At 44.3% G+C, this 20,246-nt stretch overlaps 1 protein-coding gene across 4 annotated transcripts in view; it reads left to right on the plus strand.

Moving 5' to 3' along the window:
* Positions 1-10,453, plus strand: part of KLHL2 (kelch like family member 2) — a 114,386-nt gene extending 103,933 nt beyond the window's left edge. For 3 of the 4 annotated variants that reach the window (XM_039541332.1, XM_039541329.1, XM_039541331.1), the window contains exons 13-15: positions 8,039-8,179; positions 8,391-8,537; positions 9,340-10,453. In XM_039541332.1, coding sequence (XP_039397266.1) covers positions 8,039-8,179; positions 8,391-8,537; positions 9,340-9,368 — 317 coding nt within the window. In that variant the 3' untranslated portion in view covers positions 9,369-10,453. The remainder of the gene's footprint in view (positions 1-8,038; positions 8,180-8,390; positions 8,538-9,339) is intronic. The other variant, XM_039541330.1, reaches the window with a different exon arrangement.
* Positions 10,454-20,246: the final 9,793 nt, after the last annotated feature.

Genomic DNA, 20,246 nt, shown 5'->3' on the forward strand with positions numbered 1-20,246 from the left:
AGCCTCAAAACCAAACTTTTGAAGATGCACCTGAGGATGGAGCACCAGCCCAACTCCCGGGTCCTTCCCCTCTCTTTGTGAATCATCTATCCCATTTATACTCTGCCTGGTCTCAAATAACCTCAGACCAATGGGTCTTGAGCACTGTAGAATTGGGATAGTCTACCAATTTTGTTCCCTCCCGCCTTCCCACCCACCCTCCACGTCCCTCTTCAGGGACCCTTCTCACAAGCAACTTCTAGTGCAGGAGATGCAAATGCTCTTGCAACATGGGGTAGTAGAGGAGGTTCCTCTGGAGTTCAGGGGCAGGGGTTCTACTCCCATTATTTCCTAATCCCCAAGGCCAAGAGTGGGCTCAGGCCCATTTTAGACCTGCAAAACTTCAACAGATTCATGAAGAACTTGAAGTTCCACATGATCTCCCTGGCTTCCATCATTCCCTCTCTGGATCCGGGGGACTGGTATGTTGCCCTCGACTTGAAGGACACGTACTTTCACGTGTCCATAACCCCATCCCGCAGATGATTCCTTGGATGTTGTTGACCACAAATCGACTACCAGTTCACGGTCCTCCTCTTCAGCCTATTGGCAGCCCCTTGTGTGTTCACCAAGTGCATGGCAGTCATGGCAGCCTTTCTGAGGAAATAACAGGTGCAAGTATTCCTGTAGCTGGACAACTGGCTAATCAAGGGTCGTTCTCAGGCCCAAGTGGAGGACCACATGAGCGTTGTGCGCATGACTGTCTTCAGACTCGGCCTCATCCTGAACATGGCAATGTCAACCATAACCCCCACTCAGAGGATAGAGTTCATTGGGGCCCTCCTACACTCCACCCTGGCCAGGGCTTCTCTTCAGGAAGCTTGTTTCCTTGCCATGAATACCATCATAAAATATGTCAACAGATTTCCCAACATGACTGCGTGGAATTGCTTAAAGTTGCTTGGGCATATGGCGGCTTGCACATCTGTGGTACAGCATGCCAGACTGCAGCTATGTCCCTTTCAGGCATGGCTAGCCTGAGTTTACAAGCCGAACCAAGACCACCTAGACAGATTGGTCACTCTTACTTCCCAGGTTCTCAAGTCCCTATGATGGTGGCTCGACCCACAAACAGTATGTGCGGGAATACTCTCCTCCAAACCTCAGCCAACACTGTCACTAGTCACAGATGCGTCAGCGATGGGATCGGGGGCGCACCTAGGCGATCTCAGTACTCGAGGTCTGTGGTCCAGACAGAACTTTCGCTGCACATCAATGTCAAGGAGCTGCATGCGGTGCACCTCACTTGCCAGACATTTCAAACCCATCTACAGGGCAGATGTGTATCGGTACTGACAGACAATATTCTATATAATGTTCTATATAAACCAAAGGTGGTGTTCACTCCTCTCCCCTGTGTCAGGAAGCCCTCAAGCTGTTGGAGTTCTGCATTACCAACTCGATACAATTGGAGGCCTCGTATCTTCCGGGTTCGCTGAACGAACTGGCCGATCACCTCAGCAGGTCTTTTCACAGCCACGAGTGGTCTCTTCGCCCAGACGTCACCATCAACATTTTCCAGATAGACCTGTTCGTGACATGGCACAACAGGAAGTGGCAGCAGTTCTGCTCCTTCCTGAATCACAGCCAGGGCTGGCTTGCGGACACCTTTCTCCTGTCCTGGAAAGGGTGCCTGTTGTATGCTTTCCCGCCATTCCCACTCATCCACAAGGTCCACATCAAGGTCTGATGAGACAAGGCGTTGTTAACCTTGATAGCACCAGCATGACCACGTCAGCACTGGTTCACCATGCTGCTGGACCTGTTGGTGGATACGCCTATAAATCTGCCCCTTATTCCGGAGTTGATCACACAGGACCACGGCCGCCTCCAGCACCCCACCCTAGAGTCTCCCCACCTCACATCATGAAAGTGCCATGGCTGAACCTGTTAGAACTCCTGTGCGCAGATTCCATTAGGCAGGAGCTCCTTCTACCCACACCACTTATCTAGCTAAGTAGGAGATTTTCAATTTGGTCCATTGCAGGTCTTGATTCCCTTCATCTTGGACTATTTACTTCATTTAAAGCAGCAGGCGCTGGCAGTATTGTCAATGAAAATGCACCTGGCCACAATTTCAGCTTTCCATCCCAGCTCAGTAGACCGTTCAGTATTTGCTAACCCTGTGATTGGATACTTCCTCAAGGGGCTAGACAGACTGTACCCTCAAGTAAGAAAGCCGATTCCCCCATGGGATCTTAATCTGGTGCTCTCGAGACTGATGGGCGCTCCCTTTGAGCCCCTGGCGACTTGCTCTCTCCTTTACCTCTCTTGGAATGTGGCATTCCTCGTGGCTATGACTTCGGCTAGGAGGGTATCTGAGCTCAAGTCCTTGATATACGAGCCCCCTTATACTGTGTTTTATTAGGACATGTTGCAGTTGCAGCGACACCCAGCTTTCCTCTCAAAGGTGGTTTCACAATTTCATATGAATCAGGACATTTTTCTGCCAGTGTTCTTCCCTAAGCTACATGCCACTAACGGAGAACGCGTGCTCCATTCCCTGGATGTCAAATGGGTGTTAGCCTTTTACAGCGAGTGCACGAAGCCATTTAGGAAGTCAGCCCGCTCTTCATAGCAATTGCAGAAAGGATGAGAAGGCTACCAGTGTCATCCCAAAGGATCTCTTCTTGGATCACGGCTTGTATCAGGGCATGCTGTGACCTAGCAAAGATGCCGGCCCCACTGTGGACAGCTCACTCCATGAGAGTGCAAGCTTCATCTGCAGCTTTCCTGGCGCAGGTCCCTGTTCAGGACATCTGCAGGGCAGTAATGTGGTCATTTGTTCACACCTTTACATCACACTACGCCATCACACAGCAGGCTAGAGACAATGTCTCATTTGGTAGAGCTGTGCTACAGTCTGCAACTCAGTGAACTCCAACCCCTCCTCTGGGGGACTGCTTGGGAGTCACCTACTTGGAATCAACGTGAGCAATCACTCAAAGAAATAAAACAGTTACCTACCTTTCGTAACTACTGTTCTTTGAGATATGTTGCTCATGTCCATTCCAAGACCCACCTGCCTCCCCTCTGTCAGAGTATCTGGCAAGAAGGAACTGAAGAGGCGGTGGGTTGGCAGGGACCTATATACACTGCCATGAGGGCGCCACTCCAGGGAGCTCCACAGTTGACCCAACGGGTACTGCTAGGGGAAAAACCTTCTGACGACTGTGCACACAGCACACACACACCTACTTGGAATGGACATGAGCAACACATCTAGAAGAACAGCAGTTACAAAAGGTAGGTAACTGTTTTTTATATTAGCTTGGAGATGAGAAGTAGATTAAAAACTGGCCAAAGGATTATAAAAAGGGCACTAATAAATATTAGTGATAGCTAACATTAGTTTGTAATTGAATTTTATGATTGGAAATGTTTGCATATAAGCAGGCTAATTATTTGAGTCGTTAACAAGAGTAGTAATTGATGAATTGCAGCAAAATTTCACTTTTCAATCTGCTCCCATATCTATTTTATCCAATGGTACAACAGGGAGTTAGAATTTGCTTTTACAAACTAATGTTGCTTAATGCCCATGGCCCAGTTACCCAACAGTGGCTAGATTACAAAGAAACATAAGAATGCTGACACCAAGCATTGTCACTCCTAACTTTATTAGATGCTTAGACAGTTACTGGGATTCCCAAAAGCCTGAGTTTGGCACCATATACAATGAATGGCTAGAGAGAGAGGCACCTCAGAATGGGATTTACAAAAGGCAGCACGTTGAGTCTCTTATGCTAGATATCTCTGTGGGAGATATTGAGGAGAGGGGTGTTTCCTGAGTGTCTCCACTGTGGATAAACACTTAAAGGAATGGAGCCAGAGTGAACGAGCATGAGACTGATGCTGTAGCCTGGTGGTTAGAGCACTCTTATGATGTGGAAGACCTAGAATCCAGTCCCTTACACCAATGATTTTTTTAAATTTATTCCCAATGGAACAACTTCAACAGGAGAGACTGAGGGTGCCCATGTCAAAATATCTCAATGTCCAGTGGTTAGAGCACTTATCTGAGAGATGACAGATCCCTGTTCAAATCCCTTCTTCCCCTCAGGTGGTGGAGGGACTTGAACCAGAGGTCTGCCACCTCCCGGTGAGTATCCTGACCACTGGACTAAAAGTTAAGAGGGAGTTCCTTCTTCTCTCCCTGGCTGTTTTGTGGAAGCTCATTTATAGGGGCCCGATCTGGCAGACAAGCTTGGAGCTACTAGATTGGGCCTTGCTAGTGAGTTAGGTAGAGGAACACCTCTCTTCACCCAGGTTACAGCATCGCTCTGGGACTTGGGCATCTAGATATCTAGAGTGGACTGCAGTGTGCATGAGCAGGGGCAGATACGTAGGCATCTAGGAAACTTTTACTGCAAAAAATTAGGTGCTGAGCTAGTATAGGCACCTGCACAGATCAGCAGCAGTTGAGTTGGGGTTTTGTGAATCCCAATGGGACCTGGTTCTAGGATTTAGGCACCTAAAGTTGTAGTTAGGCACCAGAGTCCTTTTGTGAATCTAGCTCTAAATATTTTCAGATTTTTTTCCCTCTTATATTTCATTATTTTACCAAGGACTGAAATTCAATTTACTAGATGGTAATTGCCAGGATCACTTTTTTCCAAGTTTTGTACCACATCTGTCTTTTTTCCAGTCTTCTGTTACCTTTTCAGTTCTCCATGACTTCTAGATATAGGCAGTGGTTCAGGGTTTTACTTAATCCCCTTCAAGTAAAACTTTTACTAACATAATTCAATGGGTTATATATATTAAGAAGTGTTAAATACATGTAAAAATTATATCAGTAATTTGGAAAAAAGTAAGTTTTTCCTGCATTAGTGTGCTGTATTTCAATATGATCATAGTAACCAGATATCCTGACTTACCAGAATGTTTCCATTTTGGGATTTGTCCTGTTGTCACAGTAGGTTTTATTAAAGTAGTAGTTTGATCTTGTTTTAGTTAAGCCTCCTGGATATATGGTCACCCCAAAGGACTTCTGCCCATTCCCACTGCATGCTTGTGTTGGTTTCACACAAAGATTGACTTTCAGCTGCCTGGCCCCTTTAGAGCCACCTGCCTCTCAGCTGATCAGCATAGGGACGGAAGTCATATCTGCTCCTGGCTACAGCTGAGAGGAGTGCACTGCATCACATAGGGATGAGGATCTTAAATCCCATGTCCGCCAGGTCTTTTGGGAGGGGTAAAGGGTAAGACAGGGACCAGGAAAATGGGCAGGAAAAGAAAACAAAAGAACAGAAAATGCAAGAGGACGACAACAAGAAGATACAGATGGAAGCAGCAAGAAATGAGGTATGACTTGGAAATGGGGGATGGTGGGGGGTAATAAAGGATAGACCAAAGGGGAGTGGGAGGCGGTATTAAAAAGTAATATGTTAAATGGTTGGGTTTTGAGAAGTAAATATACTAAACAATAAGGCCAACGGCTACAGTTGTGTGGAGTTAGGTCAGAGAGATAGCAACAAAACCCAATCTTTTTATATATTTGTTTTGGCTATATGACTGCATCTCAAATTTGTGCTAAAAATCTCATCCTTCCTCAAGCCCTCTCATATTGAAAGCTTTATAACATGTATGCTGTGTGATACTCTACACTAAAGTGAGATCACAGAGCAGTAGAAAGAAAAGTGACACAATATTGCATTATGATCGATGTTGTAGCCATAAACAATAGCAACCAAAATACCCATTAGCTGAACTGAATGATAGTCCATATTGAGTATCACTGATAAAGCAATGGATAATGTGATTTTATAATGTTGGTATAGTGATGTTTTATGGTAGCTATTTTTTTAGACTTTTATTACTCCCTAATTACTCCAGTCTCCCTCCTTTTTAGTTTTCTTATTAAAGACAAACATGAAAATTTAGGTATTTCAGCAGAGGTCATGTCCCTCTTTATATTATATAGTAAGGCCATTAATACATATTTTCCCCAAAGTATATTTTTGAAAGTCCTTGATACTCACCTCACACTTTGGTTGGACAAACTGGAGAAATGGTCTGAAGTAAATAGGATGAAATTCAATAAGGATAAATGCAAAGTATTCCACTTAAGAAGGAACAATCAGTTGCACACACAGAACATGGGAAATGACTGCCTAGGAAGGAGTACGGCGGAAAGGGATCTGGGGGTCATCGTGGACCACAAGCTAAATATGAGTCAACAGTGTAACACTGTTGCAAAAAAGCTAACATCATTCTGGGATATATTAGCAGGAATGTTGTAAGCAAGACACAGAAGTAATTCTTCCACTCTACTCAGCACTGATTAGGCCTCAGCTGGAGTATTGTGTCCAGTTCTAAGCGCCACATTTCAGGAAAGATGTGGAGAAATTGAAGAAAGTCCAAAGAAGAGCAACAAAAATGATTAAAAGTCTAGAAAACATGATTTATGGGGGAAGATTGAAAAAATTGGGTTTGTTTAGTGTGGAAAAGAGAAGACTGAAAGGGGACATAACAGTTTTCAAGTACATAAAAGGATGTTACAAGGAGGAAGGAGAAAAATTGTTCTTAACCTCTGAGGATAGAAAAAGAAGCAATGGGCTTAAATTGCAGCAAGGGAGGTATAGAACATTAGGAAAAACTTCCTGTCAGAGTGGTTAAGCACTGGTATAAATGGCTTAGGGAGGTTGTGGAATCTCCGTCATTGGAGATTTTTAAAAGCAGGTTAGACAAACACTTATCAGGGTTGGTCTAGATAATACTTAGTCCTGCCATGAGTGCAGGAGACTGGACTAGATGACCTCTCAAGGTCCCTTCCAGTCCTATGATTAACTTTTTCTAACCATATCTTTTCTCTCAATGCCATAACTGATCCTGTGTATTATTTGATTCCCTTCCCCTTTTTTGCAGTATAGGTTTTATTTTAAACTCTTAATCTTTTTGTGAAGCTCTTTATGAAACCACATTTGGCCAACTCTTATAGCTTACACTTCTTTGTTTAGCAGTCTGTGCCATAATTGTCTCCTGGGATTCCCCAACCAACTTCTGTACTGGTGAATTTTAATATTTCTGTTTGTCATACATTACTAACTAGTGTCTTAACTCCAAAAACTTGCCTTTCTGAAATATACTATGCTAATACTATTATGTTCTATTATCCAATTTCTTATTATAGTGGTGAATAAGCAGCTGTTATCACTGATTCCAGGGTTTCCTAGGATTCTCACCTTTTCAGTTGGTTTATACTTATCAGTAAGAAGTAGATCCAGTCTGACTTCACCAGTTCCTTGATTCCTTCCTTATAGATTGATAAAGTTGTTCTTAACGTAAAGCTAAATATACACTAAAATGTTTATTTAACACAGAAGTGGGTTCTGTACCCCATGAGTATGGAATCCTTTGGGTTTTTGAGCACTTTCAGGGTTGGTTCAACTAATTTTTAGTGTTCTCCACCAGTCCTGGTGGTTTGTAGCAGATGCCCACTGTAGTTTGCTCATTGTATGTTCATGCCCAGTAAAGTATTCCATAACTTCATTGTCAGCTTGTTTCAACATACTTCTGATGGATATGTAGTGCTACTCTTGCACCTCTTTTCTTTTTGCTGTGTAGATTGTACCCAGCTCTGTTTAGATTCATTTATAGGATCATCTTGCCTGGTTTCCATTATGCCCACTGGATCATAGCCCATAATTTAGTATAATTTCTAATTGGTGCTTACTTCCAATATTCTGTATTTTCATAGATACTCAGTACATTTATTCTTTGCTTATTCTAAATCTTCTGTTGCAGAACAGCTCTCATCTTTGTATGCTGTGATATGCCCAGTTACACAAGGCCTCTAATCAATGTCTTGCCTTTACCAATTTGTAATCATTTATTTAGTTTAACATGTTCTGACCCAAATTTCTTTTGAGAGGGTTCCTAACTCTGACTGTGAAATAGGATTTACATTTGTAAATACACTGTGTACTGGCTCTCCCTGATATCCAGGTCATAGCCATTCTTCTATCTGAATTTGAGTGGTTTTGTATTTTTGCAGGTGTTGGTGTGTTAAACAACTTCTTGTATGCAGTTGGTGGTCATGATGGTCCTTTGGTTAGAAAAAGTGTTGAAGTATATGATCCTGCCACCAATACATGGAGGCAGGTTGCAGATATGAACATGTGCAGAAGGAATGCAGGTATATACTGTAGTTTAGAAATATTGTTCTTTAAAATGCTATTAATGTGGCTATGTATCTGTTCTATACCTACTTCTACCTCTCTTTAATATTTTCTGCTTCTTTACTAAAGCCTCAAAATGGAAGGCATGATTTCACTGTGTAAGCAAGCAAATAGGTGTGCACTTTCTGTAAACTTCTATCTTATTGCAGCTATTTTCCTTTTTAATAGGGGTTTGTGCTGTATATGGCCTGTTGTATGTAGTTGGAGGAGATGATGGTTCCTGTAACTTGTCAACAGTGGAATATTATAACCCAACAACTGATAAATGGACAGTTGTGTCCTCTTGTATGAGTACTGGAAGGAGCTATGCAGGTAATGGGTATACGGTTTTTTTTAACTGCTCACAATTAATTTGAAAGTAGTACCTCAAGTGAGGTGTGTGACAAAACATCCAAAGAGTAAAATGTCCCAGGTAAAAATCTATTGTACTAAGAGACCTGTTCTTTAAAGTATATTTTTGTACAGTGCCTGATCCTGGTGCAGAATTAGGACTCCTAGGCACTATCATAATATAAACAATAAATATTATTTCTTAAATGCATTTAAAAGCAAAATATTGTACTAAAACTGTATGAAAAATCTGGTTGTTTTGGATAGCACACTTTATTTTCTCCTCGGTATTCACTAAGAAGTACAATTTACATTAAAGCAGCTGGAAGCTTACTTTAGGGTCTGACTTTGTGGGGAGCAGGACTCTCTTTAAAGGAGCCAGTCTCTGACACTCTTTAAATGAGCCTGATCATTAGATGTGCTGGGCATCAACCCACTGAAAATCAGACCCCTTTAAGGATCTTGGCTTACATTTTTGGGGAAGACAAAACGTGTGTAATATAAACAAGTGCATGATAGTGGTGTTATGCTCCTGATAATCAAACTGAGTTGATGGTGAAAGGTTAATTAGACCTTGGAAACTTGAACAACTTTGTGTTGAATAACACGGGTTGAACATTTTTGGACATTTGCCTTAAATTAATGCACATATAGATATATATTTTTGATAGCTGTAAATCATTGTATGAAGTCTTGTATTTCTTCTAATACTTTTGGAAGTTGTCTCTTTTGAAAAGACGTGGTCAAATAACTTACACTTTAATCTTGTGATTCTCTTATTCTATAGGTGTTACAGTTATTGACAAACCATTATGAACAGCAAAAAGATTTTCAACTTAATTATATACTAAGGGCCAGCTTCAACAAGTATTTTTGAAGTGACTGAGAATCAAAGCACTTCTCTACTTGTAGCTGCACATTGAGTCACAGTGGAAGATGTGACGGTCTGCAATTACGTATGACAGATAATGAAGATTATTCTAGGTAGAAGCAACGTGTAGGATTATTCTGCATTGAGCAGCAGCTGACTGAATTTTTATAAATTCTGGTGGACCACAGTTTTTATTTGCAAGGCCTTTAAACAAAAAAATCACTTTCAAAAGGACCAATTCATGTCAGTTGTGACTGACAAATGGATTATTCAGTGAAGAATGATAAAGTGATGTGTATTCTGGTGAAAGTAAATTTTTGTCTTATTTTTTCCCCAGAGACTGTAGATCCATGAATTGTAAGTCTTCAGTATGGGTATTGAATCCCACCTCAGTATTACAAGCTGGCATGGGAGTAAACATGTTTTTTATAACAGTTTTCATTACATGAATATAGTGTGCATTTGTGTGTGTGTGAGAGTATAGGTTGCTTTCCACTAATACTCTTCAGAACTTTATTATATTATTTATAATTGGCAAAGTACTTTGAATTATGCCAGTACTATGCTGTAAAACAGAGTTGTATTTTTTTTTATAACAATGCTTAACACTACTAAATGCCACTTAAAGAGAATGGAGAAGACACAGCATTTTTTGAATGGTATAATGCCAAAATCTTCTATTAAAAAGTTTAGTTGCCTGTATTTATTTATGATTTTTCTTTGTTTAATCTTGGTCATGTTTAGGTGAATTCCTTTATTACCTTTTTATCAAAAGGTGATTATTTGGCATGAACATAACTGCAAGTTTATAATGAATGTATGGAACTCAACTGAGCTTGCATGGTATTAAAAACTGTCTGTGTGTAACTTAGCTGCTATTAACAAATATGAAAACTTACTGTATGTGCCCATGTTTGTAGAGCAACTCTCCTTTTTATTCATGGATGACCTTTTAAATATGACCAAAACTATTGTAATCTTTGAACTATTTTCTTTAAATAATAAAAGTTTGTATTTTTGTTTCATAATACTAATGAGTTGGTTAAAACTTGTTTTGAGAAACACAAGCTTCACAACAAATAAGTTTCTGAGATCAACAAACAGTCAAAAGTTCTTTGGAAAAACATGTGTGAATCTAAATACAAGAATAAAATGTAAGTGATTTGAAGAGGGGACTTCCAGGCTGTAACCGTGCCTTTGTGGGTTACAACTGGGAATACCAAATTCAGGACAAACTGTTGAGAAATAGGGCAGAAAACCCCCAAAACTGGTGGTTATTCTCCCATCAGATATACCAAACCAGCAACAAAAGTAAACTTCTGTTTCACCACACTGGCTAACAAGAAGTCAAAAAAGCAGTTTCCTTAAGCATTCCAGTCCTGGATTCAACACCCAGACACAAGAGTTAAAGATGAGTGGTTATTTAAAGCCAGTTTTATCAAACAAAAGGTTCTTCTGATCCCAAAGGACCAGCCACGTACCCAGGTTAATATACAACTTGGATCTTACCAAATAATCACACTGTTGCCAATCCTTTAGTATCTAAAATCTAAAGGTTTATTTATAAAAAGAAAGAAAGGTGAGAGTTAAAATTGGTTAAAGGAATCAAATATACACAATAAATGCAAAATTCTTGGTTCAGGCTTGTAGCAGTGATGGAATAAACTGCTGTCTTAAGTCAAGACTCTGGTTGCTTCCAAATGATTGGAAGGTCCTCAGTCCCTCGGTTAGAATGCTCCAGTTAGCATAAAACCATAATCCAGAGGTTTGAGCAGGAAATAGGCAAAATGGAGATGTTTCCAGCACCTTTTATAGCTTCTCTCAAGTGAAGGGAATCCCATTGTTCTCACTGTGGAAAATTACAGGTAAAAAATGGTGTTTGGGGTCCCAGGGGCATGTCACATGTCCATGCATGATTTTGCTTAGTCATAGCAGGAAGTCCATTAAGTGTAGATAGGCATTTCCCATGGTCCACTGTGAGTTAAGTGCTCCTTGATGAGCCACTTAATTTGAACAGTCCCTTCAAGATGTGCAGGCTAAATACCTTGTGGGTGTTCCCCAGGAGCAAACATTTGAAATCCAGGTATAGAGCCAATACTCATAACTTCAAATACAAAAATGAGACATGCATACTAATAGCATAATCATATTCAGCAAATCATAACCTTTCCATAGACACCTTATTTGACATTATTTATACAAAATTTGTTGTAATTATATAACAGTGGTATCAACAATGATCTACATGGTCATAGTTTAATATGAAAATGTTACACAGGCTCAGGAAATAGGTACTGGAATTATAGAACCTTTCATTTCTAGGTTACCAATTCAAATCCACCCCAGATAAGTAACTGAAAATTACCACCATCTGATGGCTGGTTTTTTTGGCCCATGATAGCTCTAAGGGCTTGTCTACACAATTAGGGTATGTCTACACTATGGAATTACTCCGATTTTACAGAATTCGATTTTTGGCAACAGATTGTATAGAGTCGAGTGCATACGTCCACACTAAGCACATTAACCAGCGGTGTACGTCCACAGTGCCGAGGCTACCGTCAACTTCCGGAGCGTTGCACTGTGGGTAGCTATCCCATAGTTCCCACAGTCTCCCCTGCCGATTGGAATTCTGGTTTGAGATCCCAATGCCTGATGGGGCAAAAAACATTGTCGCGGGTGATTCTGGGTACATGTCATCAGGCCCTCCTCTCCTTCCCTCCCTCCGTGAAAGCAATGGCAGACAATAGTTTCGTGCCTTTTTTCCTGGGTTACCTGTGCAGACGTCATACCACGGCAAGCATGGAGCCCATTCAGCTGACTGTCACCGTATGTCTCCTGGGTGCTGGCAGACTTGGGACTGCATTGCTACACAGCAGCAGCTCATTGCCTTTTGGCAGCAGACGGTGCATTACGATTGGTAGCCATTGTCATCGTACTCCTGGGTACTCTTTTAGCCGACCTCAGTGAGGTCGGTCAGGGGCACCTGGGTAGACATGAGAGTGACTCAGCCAGGTCATTCCCATCTTCTGCCGAGCACCCAGGAGATAACGGCTAGCGGTTGTACTGCACCGTCTCCTGGCAAGCATCCTGGAGATGACGATGGCTAGTAGTCATAATGCACCATCTGCTGCCAGCCTAAGATGTAAAAGATAGATGGAGTGGATCAAAACAAGAAATAGACCAGATTTGTTTTGTATTCATTTGCTCCCCCCTCCCTCTGTGAAATCAACGGCCTGCTAAACCCAGAGTTTTGAGTTCAATCCTTGAGGGGGCCATTCTGTGTGACAGTTGTTTGTGTTTCTCCTTGATGCAAAGCCACCCCCTTTGTTTATTTCAATTCCCTGTAAGCCATGTTGTCAGTCTCCCCTCCCCAGAGCAATGGCAGACAATCGTTTTGTGCCTTTTTTCAGTGCAGACGCCATACCACAGCAAGCATGGAGCCCGCTCATCCCAACGCAGCAGTCATAAACATTGTAAACACCTCGCGCATTATCATGCAGTTTTTGCAGAACCTGAAAAACCAGGCGAGAGGGAGGCAACAGCAGCGCTGTGACGAGAGTGATGAGGACATGGACACAGAATTCTCTCAAAGCGCGGGCCCTGGTGCTTTGGAGATCCTGGTGTTAATGGGGCAGGTTCATGCTGTGGAACGCCAATTCTGGGCCCAGGAAACAAGCACAGACTGGTGGGACCACATAGTGTTGCAGGTGTGGGATGATTCCCAGTGGCTGCAAAACTTTCGCATGCATCAGGGCACTTTCATGGAACTTTGTGACTTGCTTTCCCCTGCCCTGAAGTGCCAGAATACCAAGATGAGAGCAGCCCTCGCAGCTGAGAAGCGAGTGGCGATAGCCCTGTGGAAGCTTGCAATGCCAGACAGCTACCAGCCAGTCAGGAATCAATTTGGAGTGGGCAAATCTACTGTGGGGGCTGCTGTGATGCAAATAGTCAAAGCAATCACTGAGCTGCTGCTATCAAAGGTAGTGACTCTGGGAAATGTGCAGGTCATAGTAGATGGCTTTGCTGCAATGGGATTCCCTAACTCTGGTGAGGTGATAGACGGAACCAGTGGTGAGCTCCAGCCGGTTCGCACGAACCGGTGTTAAATTTAGAAGCCTTTTTAGAACCGGTTGTTCCAGGACAACTGGTTCTAAAAAGCTTTTAAATTTAACAAAGGCTCAGGCAGCTGTCCACCCGGCCTCCAGCCCCAGCTCACCTCCCCCTCTCCCCTGAACGCTCCGCCCTCCTCCTCCCCCTCCCCTGCTTCCTGTGAGTCAAATGTTCGCGGGAAGCCTGAAACAAGAAGCAGGCAGGTAAGCCGGGAGGGGGGGGGGACGGCGAGTGTGGCCCAGTCCAGCTCCACCTGAGCGGCTCCCCCTGGCCCCGGCCGAGCGCCCCAGCCCGATCCCGGCCAAGCATCCCCGGCTCGGGCTGGTCCCAGCCAAGCGGCTCCGACCCGGCCCAGCTCAGGACCCGCGGCACCGGTCCCGGTGCTGGCTGAACGGCTCCGGCCCAGCCCGGGGAGTCGGGCCCCGCGGCTCCAGCCCCGGTGCCGGCCGAGCAGCTCCGGCCCCGGTGCCGGCCCGGGGAGTCGGGCCCCGCGGCTCCGGCCCCGGTGCCGGCCGAGCGGCTCTGGCCCCGGTGCCGGCCCGGAGAGTCGGGCCCCATCTACTGGCCCTATTAATATTTCTTTCAAATAATTCCAACAGGTTCAGTCCCCCATGGAGTAGGCACAGTGTGGTTCCACTCACTGCTATCCAGGCAAAACCTGGGTCCACTAGCTGAAGGGGGGGAGAGCTATCCCTGCCTTATTCTAGGGCAACTGAGACCACACATGAGGGGATTTAGCCTACTTTCTTATTCTGACTCAGCTGGTAGCTTGATATAGGCCTGGCCTGTTTCATACTTCTGACAAGGGAGTTAACACTATTCATGGGGTGTTACCACTTAGATTTTCTGCCTTGGTGGTTACTTCTCATGTCTTAAATTATACTCCTTTGAGAGTTAAGATGTACTTACCTGTAAAACAGGTTAGCTACCTCTGCTGATTACATTTCAAATTGTCACCATATAGGAAGTAGTATTACGTGTTATTTACCTTGGCATCTATTTACGAGTTACAAAACTACAAATAAGCACAATATTTAAAATGAGTTTCCCTCTTCCAATGCTGGGAATTGGCAACTAACACCTAAACCAATATGACTATCTACAGGGTCTAAGATAAATAATTATAGAGAAAATATCAAGACACTGCCACTACCATCTCATTGAAGTAAAAAAATCTAGGCGAATTCAAGTCTATCAGAGTTTAAGAGTGAGAATTTTATAATGTTAGTTTAAATAAGAAATCATTCTTCAGGTCAATTGTTAGTGTCCCATTGTATCAGGCTGACCCTTATCAAATTGGTTCTATTATACTGTGAGGCATTTCAGTGTTCTATTCTATCTTCTCTTTTAAAATAATATAGGAAATGTTAGTGTTGGTGAAAACTAGACTGTAGACACTGCAATCCTCAACTTCATATAATATGTACAGTACAGCCAGAAGTACAAGTTTTCTTCCATGATATCACCAGTGTGTCTCAACTACATTAATTATTTGTATTGTTGTAGCACCTAGTCCACGCCAGTATCATCCAGATAATAAATAATAATAATATAATCCAATCAATCGCAGGGTGCTATAGCCCCAAGCAACATAAGATAAGATTGACAAATTGACAAAGAATTTTTCAATTTTGTGGCAAAACAGTCCATTGATACCGCGGGCAGGTGCAGCTATTTATAGAAGGCACAGCAAAGAAATTTTTTTTCGTCTGCGGGTGCAAAGGCAGCAAAAAAAAGCAAAGCAGTAAGTCAACAACAAGACAGAGGCCATCCGTGGAAGCATAGTAGTAGTATGGGCAGCCCAGGCTGGAGGGCGGCGCCTTCATCATTACATTGATTGACAGTAGAGTTCTTGTAAAAAAAAACGCCCATTTTTTTTTTTTGGGAAAAAAAAAAAATATTCCAAGGGCTAGCAGAAGGTTCAAGGTGGCCCATAGCCATAGCCAATTGTTTCTGCAGTTCATGCACCGGGCAGGCTTATCTTTGTACAGCGGCCACTGCGACCCCCAGACCGGCGTGTGGTAGTCCATTCCAGCTGTAGGATCGGTTCCATCGCGCGGCATGATGTCCACATGATGCATGATGTAATTACATCGCATACAGCAAGCACCTGCCCAAGATCAGAGACATATTGCCTGGCGCTGCCCAAACCCGCCGTACAAGCGCCTGTTGCAGCTCTAGATGACATAGCAGAGGTAGGTGCCCCCATTTTTGCATTGGGTTTTTCCGCCAGAGGTGCCCGCCCGGCCCAAATTCCACAGGTAGCCGCCCGGCCGGCGGGTGGTCGATCAGCCCCCACCCGCGCCCGAGCAGAGGTCCACGTGCAGTGGCCCAGCCGCAGCTCCCGATGCCTCAATTGAATTGCCGCCGGCGTCTCCTCTCAAACATACTTCATTTATTTCCATCAATCATTTCCATCCAGGATGGTAAGAGTTTTAAGGAGCTGCAGATAGCTGGTGGATGTTGGTGGCAAGATCAAGCCAAAGGCCAAACTGGCTTCTGGGCTCTCATTGGCAGAGATCAGATTAGGGATCAGACGATCCAAAAACGATCAAAGGTGGAATATGGTTCTGATATAATTTTAGCATTTGTAATTTCTGGCTTCGGGTTCGGGGGCTCCCTGGGGGGGGGCAGCCAGGCAGCCAAAGCTGAGAGTTCCTGTGATTGCTGCAGGTGCCGGCGGGCTTGCAAATGTGGGTCAGCAAAAAGGCCGGCTCCCAAAAAGCATCTCAGCAGAGTGATCACGTCCGCCACCGGAGATAGATCCAGATTGTGGATTGTGGACAAGTCGATTCTCTTCTCTGCCCTTCTTCATTTTTTTCAGTTTTTTGTGTAGGTGTAAGTAGATCGGCTAGTTTGCATCATACGGACACATCATCGCCCCGTAAATAATACCTGTTCGAAGAAGAGACTGTATATATATTAAATCTAGTCCAAGCCCATATCATAATTCTTTTCTGTGCGATCAAATTCCCAATCCAAGGGCCCCATGTTCGGTGATTAGATGTTTGAGGTCTGGTGTAATTACTGGGAAGGCCTCAGGTGTCAGCCCTTCAAGGATGGCTTCCTTTATGACCCCATGCAGGAGCCCTAGTTATTGACCAGGACTAAGCACTGTGCAGACACAAAAGAATGTATCTGCCCCCACAGAGTTTATAGGCTAAGTTCACAAGGAATCATGTGTAAGAGTGAGAGGGTGAAATTCTCCCTCCATGGTCCATTAAATCCTACTGACAATCTCTACTGACACTGCCAAAAATCAGGCTAATTAGTTCATAGGATCATAGAATATCAGGGTTGGAAGGGACCTCAGGAGGTCATCTAGTCCAACCCCCTGCTTAAAGCAGGACCAGTCCCCAACTAAACCATCCCAGCCAGGGCATTGTCAAACCTGACCTTAAAAACCTCTAAGGAAGGAGATTCCACCACCTCCCTAGGTAACCCATTCCAGTGCTTCACCACCCTCCTAGTGAAAAAGTTTTTCCTAATATCCAACCTAAACCTCCCCCACTGCAACTTGAGACCATTACTCCTTGTTCTGTCATCTGCTACCACTGAGAATAGTCTAGAGCCATCCTCTTTGGAACCCCCTTTCAGATAGTTGAAAGCAGCTATCAAATCCCCCCCTCATTTTTCTCTTCTGCAGACTAAACAATCCCAGTTCCCTCAGCCTCTCCTCATAAATCATGTGCTGCAGCCCCTAATCATTTTTGTTGCCCTCTGCTGGACTCTTTTCAATTTTTCCACATCCTTCTTGTAGTGTGGGGCCCAAAACTGGACACAGTTACTCCAGATGAGGCCTCACCCATGTCAAATAGAGGAGAATGATCACGTCCCTCGACTTGCTGGCAATGCTCCTACTTATACAGCCCAAAATGCCATTAGCCTTCTTGGCAACGTCTGTTAGTCTATAAGGTGCCACAGGACTCTTTGCTGCTTTTACAGATCCAGACTAACACGGCTACCCCTCTGATATAAGGGCACACTGTTGACTCATATCCAGCTTCTCAGCCACTGTAACCCCTAGGTCCTTTTCTGCAGAACTGCTGCCTAGCCATTCGGTCCCTAGTCTGTAACAGTGAATAGGATTCCTCTGTTCTAAGGGCAGGACTCTGTGCTTGTCCTTGTTGAACCTCATCAGATTTCTTTTTGCCCAGTCTTCTAATTTGTCTAGGTCCCTCTGTATGCTATCTAACACTGCAGCATATCTAACACTCCTCCCAGTTTAGTGTCATCTGCAAACTTGCTGAGGGTGCAGTCCACGCCATCCTCCAAATCATCAATGAAAATATTGAACAAAACCGGCCCCAGGACCAACCGCTGGGGCACTCTGCTTGACACCAGCTGCCAACTAGACATGGAGCCATTGTTCACTACCCGTTGAGCCTGGCGATCAGCCAGCTTTCTATCCACCTTATAGTCCATTCATCCAGCCCATACTTCTTTAACTTGCTGGGAAGAATACTGTAGGAGACCGTATCAAAAGCTTTGCTAAAGTCAAGGAATAACATATCCACTGCTTTCCTCTCATCTACAAAGCCAGTTATCTCGTCATAGAAGGCAATTAGGTTAGTCAGGCATGACTTGCCCTTGGTGAATCCATGCTGACTGTTCCTGATCACTTTCCTCTCCTCTAAGTGCTTCAGAATTGATTCCTTGAGGACCTGCTCCATGATTTTTGCAGGGACTGAGGTGAGGCTGACTGACCCGTAGTTTCCCAGATCCTCCTTCCCTTTTTTAAAGATGGGCACTATGTTAGCCTTTTTCCTGTCATCTGGGACCTCCCCGGATCGCCATGAGTTTTCAAAGATAATGGCCAATGGCCCTGCAATCACATCCACCAACTCCTTAAGCACCCTCGGATGCAGCACATCCGGCCCCATGGAATTCTGTTCATCTAGCTTTTCTAAATAGTCTTGAACCACTTCTTTCTCCACAGAGGGCTGGTCACCTCCTCCCCATACTGTGCTGCCCAGTGCAGCAGTCTGGAAGCTGACCTTGTTCGTGAAGACAGAGGCAAAAAAAGCACTGAGTACATTAGCTTTTTCCACATCCTCTGTCACTAGGTTGCCTCCCTCATTCAGTAAAGGGCCCACACTTTCCTTCACTTTCTTCTTGTTGCTGATGTACCTGAAGAAACCCTTCTTGTTACTCTTAACATCCCTTGCTAGCTGCAACTCCAATTGTGATTTGGCCTTCCTGATTTCACTCCTGCATGCCTGAGCAATATTTTTATACTCTTCCCTGGTCATTTCTCAAATCTTCCATTTCTTGTAAGCTTCTTTTTTGTGTTTTAAGATCAGCAAGGATTTCACTGTTAAGCCAAGCTGGTCGCCTGCCGTACTTACTATTCTTTCTACACATCGGGATGGTTTGTTCCTGCAACCTCAATAAGGATTATTTAAAATACAGCCAGCTCTCCTGGACTCCTTCCCCCCTCATGTTATTCTCCCAGGGGATCCTGCCCATCAGTTCCCTGAGGGAATCAAAGTCTGCTTTTCTGAAGTCCAGGGTCCATATTCTGCAGCTCTCCTTTCTTCCTTGTGTCAGGATCCTGAACTCAACCATCTCATGGTTACTGCCTTCCAGGTTCCCATCCACTTTTGCTTCCCCTAATTCTTCATGGTTTGTAAGCAGCAGGTCAAGAAGAGCTCTGCCCCTAGTTGGTTCCTCCAGCACTTGCATCAGGAAATTGTTCCCTACACTTTCCAAAAACGTCCTGGATTGTCTGTGCACCGCTGTATTGCTCTCCCAGCAGATAGGGTGATTGAAGTCTCCCATGAGAACCAGGGCCTGTGATGTAGTAACTTCTGTTAGTTGCCGGAAGAAAGCCTCGGCCACCTCATCCCCCTGGTCTAGTGGTCTATAGCAGACTCCCACCACATCATCACCCCTTTTGCTCATACTTCTAAACTTAATTCAGAGACTCAGGTTTTTCTGCAGTTTCATACCAGAGCTCTGAGCAGTCATACTGCTCTCTTACATACAATGCGACTCCCCCACCTTTTCTGCCCTGCCTGTCCTTCCTGAACAGTTTATATCCATCCATGACAGTACTCCAGTCATGTGAGTTATCCCACCAAGTCTCTGTTATTCCACTCACATCATAGATCCAACTCTGGTGGTGGTTTTGTGACATGGATACTTGTTCACTAGGAACTGGACAGAGACCACTTACTAAGGGCTTGTCTACATGAACCTTCAGTTCACAGAAACCTGGTGTGTGAATCTACCCCACACTAGCATGGACCAAAGTGCCCAACAGTTATTTTCTGGTCTGGGAAATAAATCCCTTGCTGTAGCTGTTTAAACAGACTAGTGTTCCTGAAGACGCGAGCATCATGAACCCTTCCCGGCCATCCCACATTGATGTTGGTGAAACGTCCCTTGTAATCCACCAGTGCTTGCTCACCACTGAAAAGTACCCCTTGCGGTTTATGTACTGGCTGTCCTGGTGGTCCGGTGCCAAGATAGGGATATGAGTTCCGTCCAGTGATGAGCTGCAAATTCCTCCTCCTCCTCCCTCCTCCTCTCCTCACTGAGGGAGGGCCCCCCGTCCCATCCAGCCCCCCCCATGTTCATGACACCCCCAGGACTCCTGACCATCCCCCCCCCCTGTCCCCTGACTGCCCCCTGCCGCCCCATCCAACCCCTCCTCCCATTCTTGATGGCCCCCAGGACCTCTGCCTCATCCAACCACCCTTCTCTCT

The sequence above is a fragment of the Mauremys reevesii genome, linkage group 5, assembly GCF_016161935.1.
Source record: "Mauremys reevesii isolate NIE-2019 linkage group 5, ASM1616193v1, whole genome shotgun sequence".
NCBI classification, from domain to species: domain Eukaryota; kingdom Metazoa; phylum Chordata; order Testudines; family Geoemydidae; genus Mauremys; species Mauremys reevesii.